The sequence below is a fragment of the Berghia stephanieae genome, chromosome 6 (genome assembly GCF_034508935.2).
Source record: "Berghia stephanieae isolate SIO BIC M18660-M18661 chromosome 6, UCSD_Bste_1.3, whole genome shotgun sequence".
NCBI classification, from domain to species: Eukaryota; Metazoa; Mollusca; class Gastropoda; order Nudibranchia; family Aeolidiidae; genus Berghia; species Berghia stephanieae.
In genome coordinates this window covers 45,011,303-45,027,569 of record NC_088365.1, presented here as the reverse complement: position 1 = coordinate 45,027,569, position 16,267 = coordinate 45,011,303, and the positions used below count along the sequence as shown (strand labels likewise).

The 16,267-nt window shown below is 36.9% G+C and overlaps 1 protein-coding gene across 2 annotated transcripts; it reads left to right on the top strand.

Annotated features, from left to right (window-relative positions):
* The first annotated feature begins 2,386 nt into the window (after positions 1 to 2,386).
* On the top strand, positions 2,387 to 12,093 carry LOC144975096 (uncharacterized). Of its 2 annotated transcripts, XM_078918821.1 has the most exons (3): positions 2,387 to 2,722; positions 4,135 to 4,214; positions 7,773 to 12,093. In XM_078918821.1, exon 3 carries the CDS (start codon positions 8,262 to 8,264, stop codon positions 9,630 to 9,632), a length of 1,371 nt encoding a protein of 456 aa, XP_078774947.1. In that variant the 5' UTR covers positions 2,387 to 2,722; positions 4,135 to 4,214; positions 7,773 to 8,261; the 3' UTR covers positions 9,633 to 12,093. The 2 variants fall into 2 exon arrangements, with proteins under 2 accessions (XP_078774947.1, XP_078774948.1); XM_078918822.1 differs by lacking the exon at positions 4,135 to 4,214.
* The last annotated feature ends 4,174 nt before the right edge of the window (positions 12,094 to 16,267 follow it).

The window sequence follows — 16,267 nt, the reverse complement described above, 5'->3', positions numbered from 1 at the left end:
TGGTGATTTTCAAACGCTTGATTTAAGATGTTCATTGCATGTTCATCTAATAGTCTGGCATGGTAGTTGATTTTTTTTTTCATCGCTTGCGGCCGCAAAATATCACTGATTTGCATTGCGGCCGCAAAATCTGCTATTTTTTTTTTGTGTGCAAATTTTCGAGATTTTGCAGAGAAAAAAGGCGAAAAAAATATATGATTTTTCCCCTTTTAATTCGACAGCTCGTGTCGAACTTGACAGATAATTAATCAAGAGCGCTGGCAATTTTGAATCAGCTTGAAAAATGGAGAAAATTTGTCTTTGTCTCATAAAAATCGGTCAAGAAATAACCTTTTTTGTAATAGATTTGATTTTGAAAATAGCTTTCTCAAATTTTATAATTTGATGATAATTTCCTCATTTCTGGGCGATGTTCTTGATTTATCTGTATAATATCGTTTTTCATTTCTCAATGAGACGAAAGCGCTGATGTACCTCGTTTGATTCAAGAGTTTAAAACACAGATTTCGTTTTTTGATTGTGAGTCCAGCCTTACTAAGGGATTCATGAGCGTTGAGATAGTGACGTAACTATTCACACAAGACCGCGTTCTCCACGCCACAGTAGGGCTTTTGGTATTATAACCACTCATCGCTTTCGGTCAACAGAGGTCTTTGAAGTTACACAACATATTATTACCGCCTGTGATGCATGTACATAAATCAATGGCTGAGCTGACACATGTTGACAACGATTGACAAGCGAGCTATCAAAATCAAAAGAGCAATCGTTGATTGGTCAAAAATCTCAGGATCTCATGTCATAATATAAGCGTTGAGATAGTGACGTAACTATACATACAAGACCTCGTTCTCCACGCCACAGTACGGCTTTTGATACTCATGTTTTATCACTTTACGGAGCCCTAATTTCATCATAAAAGTTCTGTCCACTGACGGATGGTGGACAGAACTTTTATGATGAAATTAGGGCTCCATAAAGTGTTATATCATGGCAGGCTCCACCCTCTCTTTCTATTCTGGTGTAGATGTAGATGGGTCGTAGGGGCCAAAAATAAACACAATTACTGTTTTTATATATTTGGACGACGAATTAACCGAAACGACCCAAAGAGGAGGTACACAAGAGAGAGAGAGAGAGAGAGAGAGAGAGAGAGAGAGAGAGAGAGAGAGAGAGAGAGAGAGAGAGAGAGAGAGAGAGAGGCGAACTGAAGGTGATAAATTGAGTGAATGGTCCACTTTATTGATTTGTGAATACTTTGGCTTTAAAGCACTCCCCCCCCCCCCCCCCACAAAAAAGTCCCTACCAAACCAAAAAAACAAGAACAAAACAAACCAAGACATCACTTAACAAACCCAAAATATTCACAGTGTCTGCAACTGCGATTGATGGATGTAACTAAAATTATGAACATTTTCTTAGTGATTCATTTGATTTCCGTTCAACGAGATCAGAGGCCCAGTCCAAAAGACCTCGTTGAATGGGGCCTCCTCTGCCTAATATTATATAAGAGAGAATAGATTTTATTTTTTACAAAAAGGAAAAAAAGTATGAGGCTGTTTTAATATGAAGTGGAAATTATAAAGATTCAGAACTGGGCGGAGTTATCGACCTCCCATAGTAGGCAGGGAGGTACTACATCTTCTACTTCTATACCCCTATATATCTGTTTTCAAATTGCTTTCTGTCTTTGTCTTGGAATGAGATTACTTCGTCTTGTCCTGACCCTGGCCGGAGTTTCTTGGCTGGGAGGGATACAGTCGGATGTATAGTTATAGTTTTGGGAGATGATATTTTTTCCTTGTAAACCATCTCTGTTATGTACTGTTATTAAAAAAAAAAATGATTTGTATAGACGAGTGCATTCCTCTTAGTGGGATCTTGTGCTGGTGTCTGGGTGAGACTTGGGTGATCTCAAATTACACCAATAGTGTGTTCTTGGAATCTACATTTGTTCTCTATTCGAACCATTCCCCTTTGTCTTACTTTCCTTTAAGTCCTTTTAATTGTACATCTAGAAGTTTTTACTATCCAATTTTCTTCCTTTTTACTGGCGCTGATATGACCTTAATGTGTTGCAAGCGCCGTAAAACCATTAATAAGAAAAACAAAGATTGAAAAATTTACAAGCCGCAAGAACAAGGCCTAAACTCAGTAACTTGCCAAGTTTCATATTGGTTTTAACTCCCCCCCCCCCAAAAAAAAAGAAAACAACAAACCCCCCCCCCCCCCCCCCCCCCAAAAAAAAATACAACGACAAAACAACCAAAAAATTACCCCCCACCCCCCTAATCAAAATAATAAAAATAATATAAACAAACAAAAATACAAATACGAAAATAAAAAAAACAAACGAACCAACCCCATACCCCCCCCCCCCAAAAAAAAAAAAACAAAAAAAAAAACAAAAACAAAACAAAACAAGACAATAACCAAAAGAAAAAGACAAACCTTAGCGTAAAAATTCGCTTCCTGGCAAGCATAACTTGGCAATCTGGCATATCGACATAAGTCGTTTCCCTAGTTTCGATTCCTCTTCTTTGAACCCTCAACCCAATTTCCGTTCCTAAAAAAAGCAACAGTAACTGAAACTGGAATCTCATGATGAATTTTAGCAAAAAGGATATACCAATAGCCAATTCAATAGTGGTCGTAATAGTGATCGTCCCTCGTGATCGCTTTGGGGATCATGAAACATAAACTAAACAAGAAAACTTCGAAAGTAAGTTGGTGTAATAATACTCACTCTAATTAATAATAATAATAATATCTATCTACGATCTAATATTACTCTAATACTAATAATAAGATGATTTATCGGATTTATTTATTTTTATTGACAATATTCAATATTGGTGAAAATAAATAATTAAAAATTGTATCTGCTAAAATTTAACTAGAAGTTACCCAGGGTCGAGCTCTGACAACTACAGCCATCTTCGGGAAGCCTTCCGAAAGCTCCTACATCCTCAGTATTCTTTTTTTTTAATTTTTTTTTTTTTTTTTTTTTTTTGGTAGAGGCTAGGGAGACCAAGATTTTGGTCTCCCGGCGTAAAACTGTATATTTTCGTTTATAGAACTGTTTCTTTTTGTTGAAGAGGCGAATTTTTTCTTCTTTTATTTATTGCTTGCCTGTTTGTTTTTGTTGCTGTTCTTGCTTTTATTATTATTATTTTTTGGCTCTTTATAATCACGCCCCCCCCCCATCCCCACCAAAAAATGTCAGAAAAGAGATTGCAAGTTATCGGCCGGTCGCCCACACAAAATTTAATTTAATTTATTTTTAAAACAATATTTTTAGATTTTTGCTAGGTTAAACGTCTTCATTTATAAAACTGCTTCTTCATGTTGTGGATTTTGTTGGGTTTTATTTTTGGTTGTTTTTTTTTTTTTTTTGGTTTGTGTTTTTAGGGGCTTGGTAGCTAACATTATTATCATACCCCTACCCCCCCCCCCCCCCCCCCATACGAAATTTATTTTTGTACTCTTCTTTTTTAAATTCAATTTTGGCAAGATAGACCGTGATTTTGGCCTCCTGAGTAAAGCCATGTTTTCAATTGTCGGTGGCTTTTCTTTTTTGATCTCGTATCATGGTCTCCCTTGCACCCAACATCTCGGTTGTTTGTGGATCGCCCCCCCCCCTTCCACCCGCCTTCCTCCACCACCAGTTTATAATTTTCTCTCCATGTCTAAAGAGGGCTCTGCATGCATTGTTATCTAATATTAAATAACACAAGACTGATAACCAATGGAGCATTTAAAAAAATAAAATTTGACAGTAATTATCCCAAGGTTTTGTTCTTGTTGTTGATTTCCACTTCATATTAAAATAGCGTCATGATATTTTCCGTTTAAAAAAAATTCTCCCACCATATCTGGCCCCGCGGTTTTATGCATTTTAAAAATGAAAAATATTCATTAAGGTTAGGTGAATATGCATTCAAAAAAGAAGAAAATATGAAGGCATCAATAATATACAATAAACAATTCGAACTCAACGACGTACAACTAAAACTAAATTCTGTGAACAGAACGTGTTGGGCACAGGGGAAACCATGATACGAGATCAAAGAGAAAAAGCCGCAGCACTTGGATGGTGTTTTTAAAACTATCCTATTTTCTTCCTTTTTACAGACACTAATGTGACCTAAATGTGTTGCAAGCGCCATAAAATCCTTTACAGTATTCGTCGTTGTACTGCATTGTACTCAACAGTAAGTACCCCCACCCCCAAGAAAAGTAACCGGATTTTTTGGAACTACATAAGAGAAAATTGAAGAACAAAGAAGAAAATGAAAATGAAAATAATTTTTGTGTCTGGCGTCTGATAACTTGCTCTCTCTCTCTCTCTCTCTCTCTCTCTCTCTCTCTCTCTCTCTCTCTCTCTCTCTCTCTCTCTCTCTCTCTCTCTCTCTCTCTCTCTCTCTCTAAAAAAAAACCCAAAAAAATGAAAGAAAGAAAGAACAGCAACAAAAACAAACAGGCAAGCCATGAATAAATAGAAGAAGAAACTCGCCTCTTTAACAAAAAGAAACAGTTCCATAAACGAAAATACGGTTTTACGTCGGGGGCCAAAATCTTGGTCTCCCTAGACACTTCCTTTTTTTTAAAAATATATAATGTTCTAGAGGGTTTGGGAGGGGGGATGTAGGAGTTTTCGGAAGGCCTCCCATATCTTCTATATTTTGATCATTTTTTTTTTTCGAATTAGAAATGCCATATTAATGTTGAAAACAAAGTAAATTGAGTTAGCTCCAAGAACTTGGTTAAAAACATAGTTGGCTGTATCGTAGTGTTAATGATGTTTTCACAAATTAATAAATTCACAATTCTCTGTTAGCAGGAGCAGGAGTCATGTGTTGAGAAAGTGAAACATTTAGGTTCCTTAACAGTTAGCTTCTAAAATTAATAATAAATAATAATAAATTTTCATTTTGAAACGAAGCAGTGTTGATCATCTGGTTCTGAAAAATCATGTAAGATATCATACAGGAAATTCTGAAGACTATATACCCTCTGTAGGGGCAGTCATATGCCCCAGGTTACGTTAGAATGCTCGCTAATCTTCAACCAAAGTTCTTATATGGAATGTAAGGAGTGTGAGGCAGCAGGAAATAAAAAAGATAATTATATATGAACCTGGCATTGGCATAGGTAAGATGGAATGTTGCTGGTTCCGTTCATTTATAGGGGATGCAATAATCAGGAGAATGATTTAGGTACATGAAAAGGGAGTTGTAAAGAGATTTTTAACTTAGCACCAAGGTCAAATGGGCATAATATTTCACTCCAAGAAAAAAATCACAAAACTTTAAAAAAAAATTCTGAAGGATTTGTTTAATTTGATGTTAGTGTTAGAAAGATAAAATTGACAAATGATCGAAGATAAGAAGCTCTAATCATTGTCAAACACATACCAACAACCCCTCTAGATCATCACCATTCATCTGAAATTCTTCAGTTTTAAAAGGATTGTGCATTGAATCATTGAGAAGACAAATGATGCTGATTTGTAGAACAAGTTCAACATGAGTAGCGGGGCTGTATAATAGTAGATTATCAAAGGAGATTGAGGCTATCCTTCCCTCTGTTAGTGTTTGCCCGACATTTCATGTCTATACTACTGTGGTCTGTCTGATGGGTTAAGTAATTGTGACTCATCGCCAAATAAACAAAATTAAGCCTATCATTTGCTTCACAATAATCCAAATGGACTATTTTTGTACTATAAATTACATTAAAAATTCTGTCGATAAATGTCCGAAGAACAAACTCTAAATGTTTGAATGCAGAGTTACCAATAACAATAATAAAATGACTTTATTTGACAAAATCTGCTCCGAACTTGTGAAAACAAAAATGTAATCAAATATCAGCTTTAGACGCTAGTGAATTAAAGGATAAATGAGAATTATTAAAAACAGTAAATGGAACGTGATATTAAAGACAAGACATAAACATAAGTCGTCAAGTATGTTATAGTAATAATGTTATGCTACTTCTATTATGTGAATCGTTTGAAATTCAGCTATCCAACCGACAAAATTATTTTCTATGACTTTGGTAGGTGATTTCTAATCTAAATAACAATTTTAGATTAAAAAAAAAGATTGAAGCATATTTATTTTGTTTCGTCTTGAATCAATCGTTGATATCATAAGTTGCTTAATTTTACGATTTTTTTTTACATGAATGGCCGTATAAGATTTTTTTCTCGATTGAATAAAATAAAAACAGAATTCCCTTTTTTCATCCCATAGGGGAAATTTATCACTAGGGTCTATTCCAAGGGAAGACTGGAATAACCCAGGCATCAGCCACAGTGCAGCATTGCAAATTGAGCTAGGGTGTGGTGACTTGCTCAAGGCCACACAGCATAGCGGTGGGTGATCGAATTCGGTACCTTTCGGGTATGAAGCAAAAATCGTAATGCTGAGCCATGTTGCTGTGAATTCGGTATTTTGAGTTTTGATTAACTAGATAAATTTTGATTCTTAAACATGTACATTAAAGAACAAGTAGTTTTCTACAACTTTTGTTCTCACAAATAATTGGCTAAATTATGTTTTATGTTGTCCAATATTCTGACAGATTCTTCCCGTCCTTTTTGGCAAGTCATTTTTCGACAATGTTTTTATTGACATTGACATGATATCAATGTCCCATTTTCTTTTCTAAATAATAATAGGAAATGAATTTCTCTTCTATATCAATATAAATTTTACCAAGAATACAGTATATTGACACAGCAATCTATCGATAACGACAATAGTTAGTGTTTAAAAAAAGCAAGAAAAGAATTTACAATTGACTAAAAATATCATGCTGTGAGGTATAATACAAGAGCTAATGAAAATAGGCTGTGAGGTATAATACAAGAACCAATGAAAATACGAGATTATTGTTCAGTGAATCCCTTGAATCGTCATTGATTAAAGGCAGTGTCTACATACACAGTAACCGGGCACCTAGCCTCAGGATCTTAGTACACGGTAGCTCCGGTAACTGGTTTGCCGCTACAATACAAGCTATGGATAGACCTCCCTCTGTATGTGTGTTTGTGTGTGTGTGTTATTTTAAAAAATCAAACAATACAATTTAACCCATTAAAGGTGAGATTCAAGGTTACCTTGTATAAATGTTACCATTTACGTAGATCCTGAGGCTAGGTGCCCAGTTAGTAACAAAAATAATGATACCAAAATATCTGCAATATTCCTCTTTATAACGAAGTTATGCATCTTTAATTGAACCCCTCTAAACCTTTTAGTAACAGCGAACGCAATTTCCAGTCATAACTTTCTTATGGGTGAGATTGGGTCACAATTTGACTCCCACTGCTGCTGCTCACTAAACGGCCTAAAGTTACCGTGTATGTAGACACCCTGTTGATTAAAACCTTGAGGTGAGTTTGTTGATTTGACCAGAACACCTGATTTGGAGGAAAGTGCACAGTCAAAACCAGTTTCCAACCATGCTGCTATATCAGCTATCAAGATCCTATGCTGCTTTGCACATTCTGAGGGTGTTATTCCTTTTTTGACGAAAGGGTTTCTAAAATGATTTGTGGTAACAGACCACAATAACTAAGTTTTGAAAGTCAAATTAAGTAAACCGCCCTAAATTTCAAAATTGTGAGTAAAGAGCCTTTTCCAAGGACTCAACTATGCGCCAGAGTGAGGCTTGAACCCAGGACCTTCTGATCCGAAAGTGAGTGTCATACCACCACATAGCCGCACAAATCTAATAACTTTTCTTCCTTCTTTTCACAGGTCATTCTCAATTGATCATGACTTTACTGTTCAAGTATCAATGATATAAACGTTTAAGTCGTGGACATGTTTTTCCCAATTAGGACAAAATTCCACTTTGCATTGGCCTTATTGGCCATCACGGTTCAATGGAACTTACTTGGTTAAAAACATCCATGTTACTGATACAGTTGACACAGTCATTGCCCTCAGTCTGACGTTCAGGTCTCCAAATTATTTTGAATCAATATGAAAAAAAAATAGATGGAAACAGTTCTGTTGTAATGTAAGAAGGCGAATGAGTCTAGTTTGAAGTGATATATTCTAATTTTGTGTATGTGACAGTTTTATGTAAACAATAACAAGCTTATGTTATGCATTTTGGTAAAAATACTTGCTTCTTGATGGTAACTCAATTGAAATATTGGCTACCCATGTAAAGGGAATTGATGCTGAAAAGTGGAAAAAAGGAAACTATCCGTCCAACACAAAAGTGAGACACAATTTACAATGGATGAACGGGTCGCAATTTATAATGCTGTGTCTGATGGTAATGGCCGATCACTGTGGGACCTTCTCAAAAATGGCTGTAGCCCAGATATAGTGGTAAAAGAATCCACTCGTCTCAGTGGTCTAATTTGGGCTACGGTGAAAGGAAGAACAGCTATGGTCAAGACATTTATCGATTTTAGAGCTTCGTTGAACCTCAAAGACAAGCGTGGAATGACAGCCATAATGTATGCTTGTGTCTACAAGAATGCAGAGATTCTATCCCTATTAATGTCTGCCAGAGCAGATCATTCCTTGGTAGACAACGATGGGAAAACAGCATTGCATCATGCAGCTCAGGCAGGAGCTTTGGATTGTTTAATCCGTATTTTAAAGGAAGATAAGCTTGATTTAAATCAAGTTGATTTTGAGGAGAAATCTGCAGTCATGGCTGCCGCATGTGGAGATAGTATAGGGTGTTTGGAGTATTTAGCAAATCACACAGGGGTTGACATTAATCGGGTAGATAAAGATGGAAATTCCCCTCTCATTGCAGCCATTCATCGGCGTAAAATAGCTCAGGCTCAGATTCTTCTTGATAAAGGTGCTGAAGTGAATGTAAAAAATCTCAAAGGCAAGACTGCTCTATCTAAAGCTTTTGAACAAACCAAGAATGCTGCGATGATTGGGATGGTAAAAATGCTTCTTTCCCACGGGGCAAAGCCTAATTTTTCTTCATATGATGAGCTTTATCTTCATGAAATGATTGCACGTGGTCAAGTGAAGATTGTACAATTAATGCTTATAAACGGATGCTCTCCTCGTTTACGACAGTGTAGAGAAAATATTTTTAAATTTAATGTTACAGGGAGAGTTTCTCCACTTGCTGTAGCCCTGCTCTCAAATCAACATGCCACAGCTAGATATCTTCTGGCTAATTTATTTTTAACTCCATTTGACATTACAAGCCTACCACATTCTTGTGAAATCATTGTGCAGCTAACTAAACATGGCTACAACCATTGTTGGTCACTACTGAAAGCGATGTCACTCAATCCATTTCCGCTCTTCTTGCTGACATTTATAAGTGTTTGGAATTTAACTTTCAACAAAGACTACAAATACCAAACTCATTCTCAGCAATATATTTTATCTCGACTTCCAAAGCTTCTTCAGCAAAAACTTGTTTTCAAGACAGATATTGCATCACTGTGTATTCGAGAATGGGAGACGATTCCATTGATGTTTGAATCAGGTCACAAATTTCAAGTAATGCAGCCTCTTTATTCTGTGTGGCCATTTGGACACAAACTAACTCGGTGCCAATTTGCTTGCTGCTCTAAAGAAAAGGGTTTCAGGCTCTTAAGATTAAGACCTAGTCCTGATGAATAAGCTGTTTGTTTGTTTTTAAGGGTTTTATGGCACTGGCAACACATTTCGGTCATATCAACGCCAGTAAAAAGGAAGAAAATGGTATAGTAAAAAGTTCTACTAGAACTTCTAGAAATACAATTAATGCACTCAAGACTGTCCCGGTACAGTCCTGTCTTAGTGCGCTAGGGGCATTAGAATTAGATACACATTTTGAACTGTTTTCGGGTGACGGTCTTTCACAGTTTGCTGAAGTCAGTGAGAGTGAAGTCAAAGACTGTATTCTCTCAGCAGCTTCGAAAAGCTGTGAGTCAGATCTGATTAAAACTGACATTTTAAAATTATGCATAAACGAATTAATACCACCCATCACTCTCATCAAAAATAAATCACTCAAACTGGGTGTCGTGCCTGATATCTACAAAATTGCGTACGTTAAACCCTTATTGAAAAAAGTTAATCTTGACAAAGAAAACACTATCGTCCTGTTTCTAACAAAAATTATTGAAAAGCTAGTCCTAAAACAACTTCTAGCTCACCTTAAAATAAATTCCATGGAAATCTTTCAATCTGCCTACAGACAAAACCTCTTGACTGAAAGTGCTCTTGTCCGGGTTGTAAATGATCTTTTTCAAATCATTGATAAAGGTTCCCACACACTTCTTAACTTTCTTGATTTATCATCAGCTTTTGACACTATCGATCACGACCTACTGTTAAAACGTTTAGAAATAACTTTCGGCATTTTTGGTACGGCGCTCAGTTGGTTAAATCTTATTTATTAGATAGACGACAAATTGTAGTTGTAAATAGTTTTAAGTCCGATCAAATTCCTTTAGAATGTGGTGTCCCACAGGGGTCAGTTCTTGGACCTATGCTTTTTGTTTTCTACATACATCCAATCTCAAAGGTTATCAGGGGGTTTGGCCTGTCCTACCACCAATATGCTGATGACACCCAGTTATTTGGATCTGAATGTACTAAAAACTTTTAAAATGTCATTAGTTCATGTGAAAAATGCGTACTAGGTGTAAGAGATTGGATGAGTAGGAACAGACTAAGGATGCATGACGACAAAACGGAAGTGATGTAAATAGGGAACAGAAGATTTTGGAACGAGAAGAAATTGAAAGTGGGAGAGGTGTCAATAGATATTGTTGACAAGGTAAAAAATCTTGGAGCATTCTTAGATTCGGAACTGTCGATGGACCATTAAATTAGGACAATTATCCAATCATTGCTGTGTCATTTGAAAAAAAAAAATGGATCTATTTGACAGTACCTTTATGAGGATGTTACCAAGAAACTTGTTGTTTCTCTTTTATTTTCAAAGCTGGGTTACTGTAATGCTCTGTTGTTTGGTGTCTTGGTAAATAAGCTCAGGAGGCTGCAGACAGTGCAGATTAGTCTTTCAAAGGCGGAGGTTTGACGCTGCCACACCTCTCCTTCGTAGATTACACTGGCTGCCTTTTGAGAAAAGGGTCAAATTCACAGCATGTGTCCTAGTTTATCGTTGTCTGGAAAATACTGCCCCTCCCTACCTCACAAAACTCCTAAATAAATATTTGACAACCCGACCTTTGCTTTCCTACTGTGACACCACCCATTTGGCTATCCCACGCATTCGTACAGAGGCGGGAACAAGGTCCTTTTCTCATTTTGGTCTGTTTGTATGGAACACCATTCCACAGAGCATCTGAGAATCCAAATCATTGTCTGTTTTAAAGAAATCCTTGAAAACATTTCTTTTTTGATGTCATGTACTTTCTATATTGTTTTAAATTTAAAGCGCCAAGAGCCTCATTGTTGAGGATATCGTGCGCTCTATAAGAGTCTATTATTATTAATAACCCAGGTATCAGTTGCGAAAAGTGGCCTATGACGTGGTAACTTGCTCAGTCCACATAGTCTTAAGCGATACTGTCTGGGTTTGCAGCAAAGACAGTATCGCCATGCCACAGTGCCCCTTGACAGTGTCAGTGAGTAACAATGACAATAAGGGAGCGTTCACATATTACGTCATCAAAAATTTGCCCTTTTTAGACCCCCCCCCCTCCCCCAAGTCATCACTTGTCATCATTGACCTGACCCCCCCCCCCCCTCCCCCAACAGATGATGACGTCATCTAATTTAATAAAAACTAAAAGATAACTTTAATTTCACAATATTTATTATTCATTTTTCAAACCATAAACATTGATTATCAACGTTTGATAAAACACATTCAGACATTTTATTAATTTCAGAAACTGTTGATAATTTATATTTTACGATACAATGGGGACATAAAATTTAAATTTGCAAAGATAAAATCTAACAAACATTATTTAAATTAGGCTACTTGGTGCAGGTGCTATTAAAAAAATTTCAGAAAGTGTAATTTAAAATAGTATAGGAGGCAAATTATTTTATAGCATATTAGTCTTTTAGTGGAATGAATTTCTGTTTCAATTTCCAAACATAAAATTAATTGATTCAAAAATGTTTCTGCCTTGGACTTCTGGCAATGTACTATAAATACGAGGGCTCTTTCATAATTAACCGAAAAATGCCTGTAAAATCCGCGTTTTTTATGCTATCAACAAAATTCTTGCACGTGTTCATACCTTGACTTGTCCTTCATATCTCTACGTAACAGCCAAGTCTGTCGACACACTTCTGCCAATGCCGCACCATGGAATAGATACCCTCTCGGAAGAAATTTCCGTCAAGGTTTTGTAGCCATTTCCGCACATGGTCAACAAGCTCTTCATCGACATCAAAGCGCTTTCCTGCCAGCTCACGTTTCAGTGGCCCAAAGAGGTGATAATCAGATGGTGCGAGGTCTGGACTATGTGGTGGGTGTGGCAAAATCTCCCATCCATATTTCTCTAGCCAACCTTGCGTCACTCATGCTGTGTGGGGTGTAGCGTTGTCGTGTTGCAAAATGACCCAGTTGGTCAACTGCCCTGGGCGCTTTCTGCGAATGGCCTCCCTAAGCTTGTCAAGAGTTTGGCAGTACCTTGCAGCATTGATTGTTTCTCCAGGTTGTAAGGTTTCGAACAGAATGACACCACGACTGTCCCAGAAAACAGTTCCCATTATTTTCTTTGCTGACCGCATGACTTTGAATTTCTTCGCGACAGGTGAGGATGGATGTTTCCATGTCATCGAATCTTGCTTTGTTTCTGGGGTGCAATGGTGCAACCAAGTCTCATCACCGGTGACTATGCTGTCAAGAAAAGTCACATCGTACCCTAGAAAGTCTCCGCCGGCGTTGGCAGTATGCCCGTGAACCCTGCGTGAGCTCTTGCTTCTTCTCAAAAGTTCCCTGCAGATGTCCAATCTTTGTTCTTTATGATTGTCTGTCAATTGCTAAGGAACTCATCTTGCGCTGACTTTTCTGTAGCCAAGTTCATCAAATACAATTCTATGGGCAGAAGTTTCCGAAATTTTAAGACTGCTTGCGATTTCATGAAGTTTCAACCTCCTGTCTTGACGAATAAGCTCATCAACTCGCTTCACATTGTCTTCTGACGTCACAGTTATCGAACGCCCTCTCCCTTCCCTGTCTGTCAAGTCGGAATGGCCGGCTTCAAACAAATTACAGCAGTGATAGACTTGTGTACGGCTTATAACATGCTCACCATATTCACTCTGAAGTTCTTTATGAATTTCGGTAGGATTCAGACTTTTGGCGTTCAAAAAACGTATGACAGCTCTGATTTCCTCCTTTGACCAAGTCTCAAGGTGGGCCGCCATCTTTAAAATCGTCTAGAAATTCATTGTGCAAAATGATGCACTTCATAATTTCTGGGAATATCCGTAAGGAAATAAGGAATATCATGTCGTTTACAGAATTTAAAAATCTCCACTGGTTGCTGAGCAATGGGCATTTTTCGGTTATTTCTGAAAGAGCCCTCGTAGTATCATCAATTTCATCTTCATCACTTTCTCCCATTTGCTGTTCTTCTGCACAGTGGTTTACCAGCGGATCACTTAGTTGAGATGCTAGGTCAAGAGGTCACTACTCTCCTTCTCTTTACCTGCACTCTGGTATGGCACGTGCCTGCAGTCAGTGAAGCGAGTAGTCTAATTGGTCTGATAAATAATGGCATAGCCAAGTGACAACTATCTTAAATGTAAACCTATATTACTCATGTCATAGATTGAAATCCCCCTCACACAGTGGACTAAATATCATAGATATCATCAGTATATTTCTCTCTCAGGAAGACAGCAAAGTAGACTCACATTTTCACTACATTTATCATTTAAATCAAATGTTTCTGGAATCCCTACAACAACAATCAGACGTTGCAGTTTATTATTATCCACACTAGTACATAGTACAAACTGTCTACTTTCTGTTGCACTAATGTTAATTCAGTTCAACAAATATGTAACAAGTGTAGGGGTGGGGTATCAAATTTCACTGGGAATATCTAGCAGTCTATGAGATGTCTAGGCTATCGTGGGTGATGAATTTGGACCAGTTACACAATGTAAACAATGTCATAATCATTTCCTGGACTCCCACTGACCATGGAACACTTTACTACACCGATTCTACAGTCTTATCATTAAAAGTTCCCACGAATATGGTAAAGGAGTGAAGAAGTCATACTTATTGTAGTACAGGAATATATATATATATATATATATATATATATATATATATATATATATATATATATATATATATATATATATATATATATATATACTCTGCAAGTAGCCCTACAATAATAGTTCTTAAAGACACATCTGTTACTGATTTAAGAAATATGAAATGAATGGGTTTATTTCATTCATGTCTCTGTTGATTGGTGTGGGAAGGTTTTATTCACCAGCTGCACTACTTGTACATTGTGAATATTGTCTGAATATCTCTTAATTCCTAGGAGGTGCCACTATTATTTTCTCTATCCCCCCCCCCCCCCAAACCTTCCCCTCTTCTTATTTTCCCCAGTCAAACTTGCCTTTGTGGAATACTATATGTATCAACTGTTGATGTTATAGTTATATCGTTGTTGTCAGTGATATGAATTAGGTGTAGTGTGAATGTGATGCAGTTCTCTTAGCCTGTCTTTTACTTTTGTATGTGTATATATATGCAGGATGCATGTGTGTATGTATGCATGTGTGTGTGTGTGTGTGTGTGAGAGAGAGAGAGAGAGAGAGAGAGAGAGAGAGAGAGAGAGAGAGAGAGAGAGAGAGAGAGAGAGAGAGAGAGAGAGAGAGAGAGAGAGAGAGAGAGAGAGAGAGAGAGAGAGAGAGAGAGAGGATGCCTTTTTCTACCATATTCATTGTTTGTATTATCTACTTCGCCACTGTGATGGTGTTATTGTTTGGTGTCATGACGATGATTTTGTTTCTATTTGTAATAGTGAAGTAAAACCTACACACACAATATATTGCTTTTTTGTTCTTTAGGAGTATGTTAAATTGTTTAATCCACTTATCTCCATATCTTTTAAATATATTATAAAATACAAATGAAGAGAACATACTTGATGTCCAGCCCATTACATTTATGACCATTAAAAACGTAGTTAAAATGTGTTGAATCAGGAAATGAATGTTTTACTTTGTGATTGTGTAATAATATTGAGACTGGACAAAGCATTAATTAGTTTCGGAATCCAACGTCTGATTTTAAAGATTTGTTGAATATTTTATTGTCCGCAAAACAACAAAAATATTTTAAAATAGTAGGGATTTTAAATTGCTTATAAAACCTATCAGAATAATCACAATAAAACGAAAAAAAAAACAACATTACGAGTGAAAATAGTACTATCTGACTGTTCCATTAGTTAATATTTTTGTAATGTAAGTGGTCATCTAGATATGGTGTTATATTACATCACGAAAATGCAATACTTTGTGTCTTAACCCTCAAAAAGGGGAATCCCCGTCCAGGTACCCAATTTTACAGCATGCAGCTGCTGTTGTCAGTCACTTGCTGGGTTCCAGCAGTATAACTAAGTGATCCGATTTTATGAAGAAATAAACAGCAGTGTCTGGTATGCCGCATTTTGGTGAATGGTCTTTCATTGCTGTGATCGAGGAGTGATACAATGAACATTTAGGGCAAGTTCGCCTTTTGAGAAGTGATACCCCTTTCCCATCTTGTTTCTTGAGAGATGGGCAATACTCATCATAGCAATTTATCTTTAGCTGTTTTGAAAGGAACAAACTTTGAAATAGGCTTCCAAATCTTCCATTATTGCCTATCTCCAAACCATCATCACATGGTACAGGTGGTGGCAGAAAACGCTCTGGAAAAAAAAGATGAATAGTTAGTACGCCAAGGTTTGCAGCATGAGTTGTCACTGCATTTCACTATTTGCAGCAGATATTGGGATTGACGAATGTGTTTTATCTTCCAATCATCTGTTTCTTGAAATTGAAGTTTGGGTCTTGGATTTTCAGGTGGAGGGATGAATTTTCCAACTACTGGGTATCCATCTATTATCGACTCGGACCAAACATTGGCTAATATTTTTCCAGCAGCTTCAAAGTTCCTTTTTTCCAGATCAACATAATTTTTCACCTTTTTGCTAATTTATTTGGAATGCCATTTTTGAAGCTCTTGCATTTAATAAAATAGGCCTGATTTGCCTGTGTTTTGATGACATCATCTTGGGTCTGACCCCCCCCCCCTCCCCCAT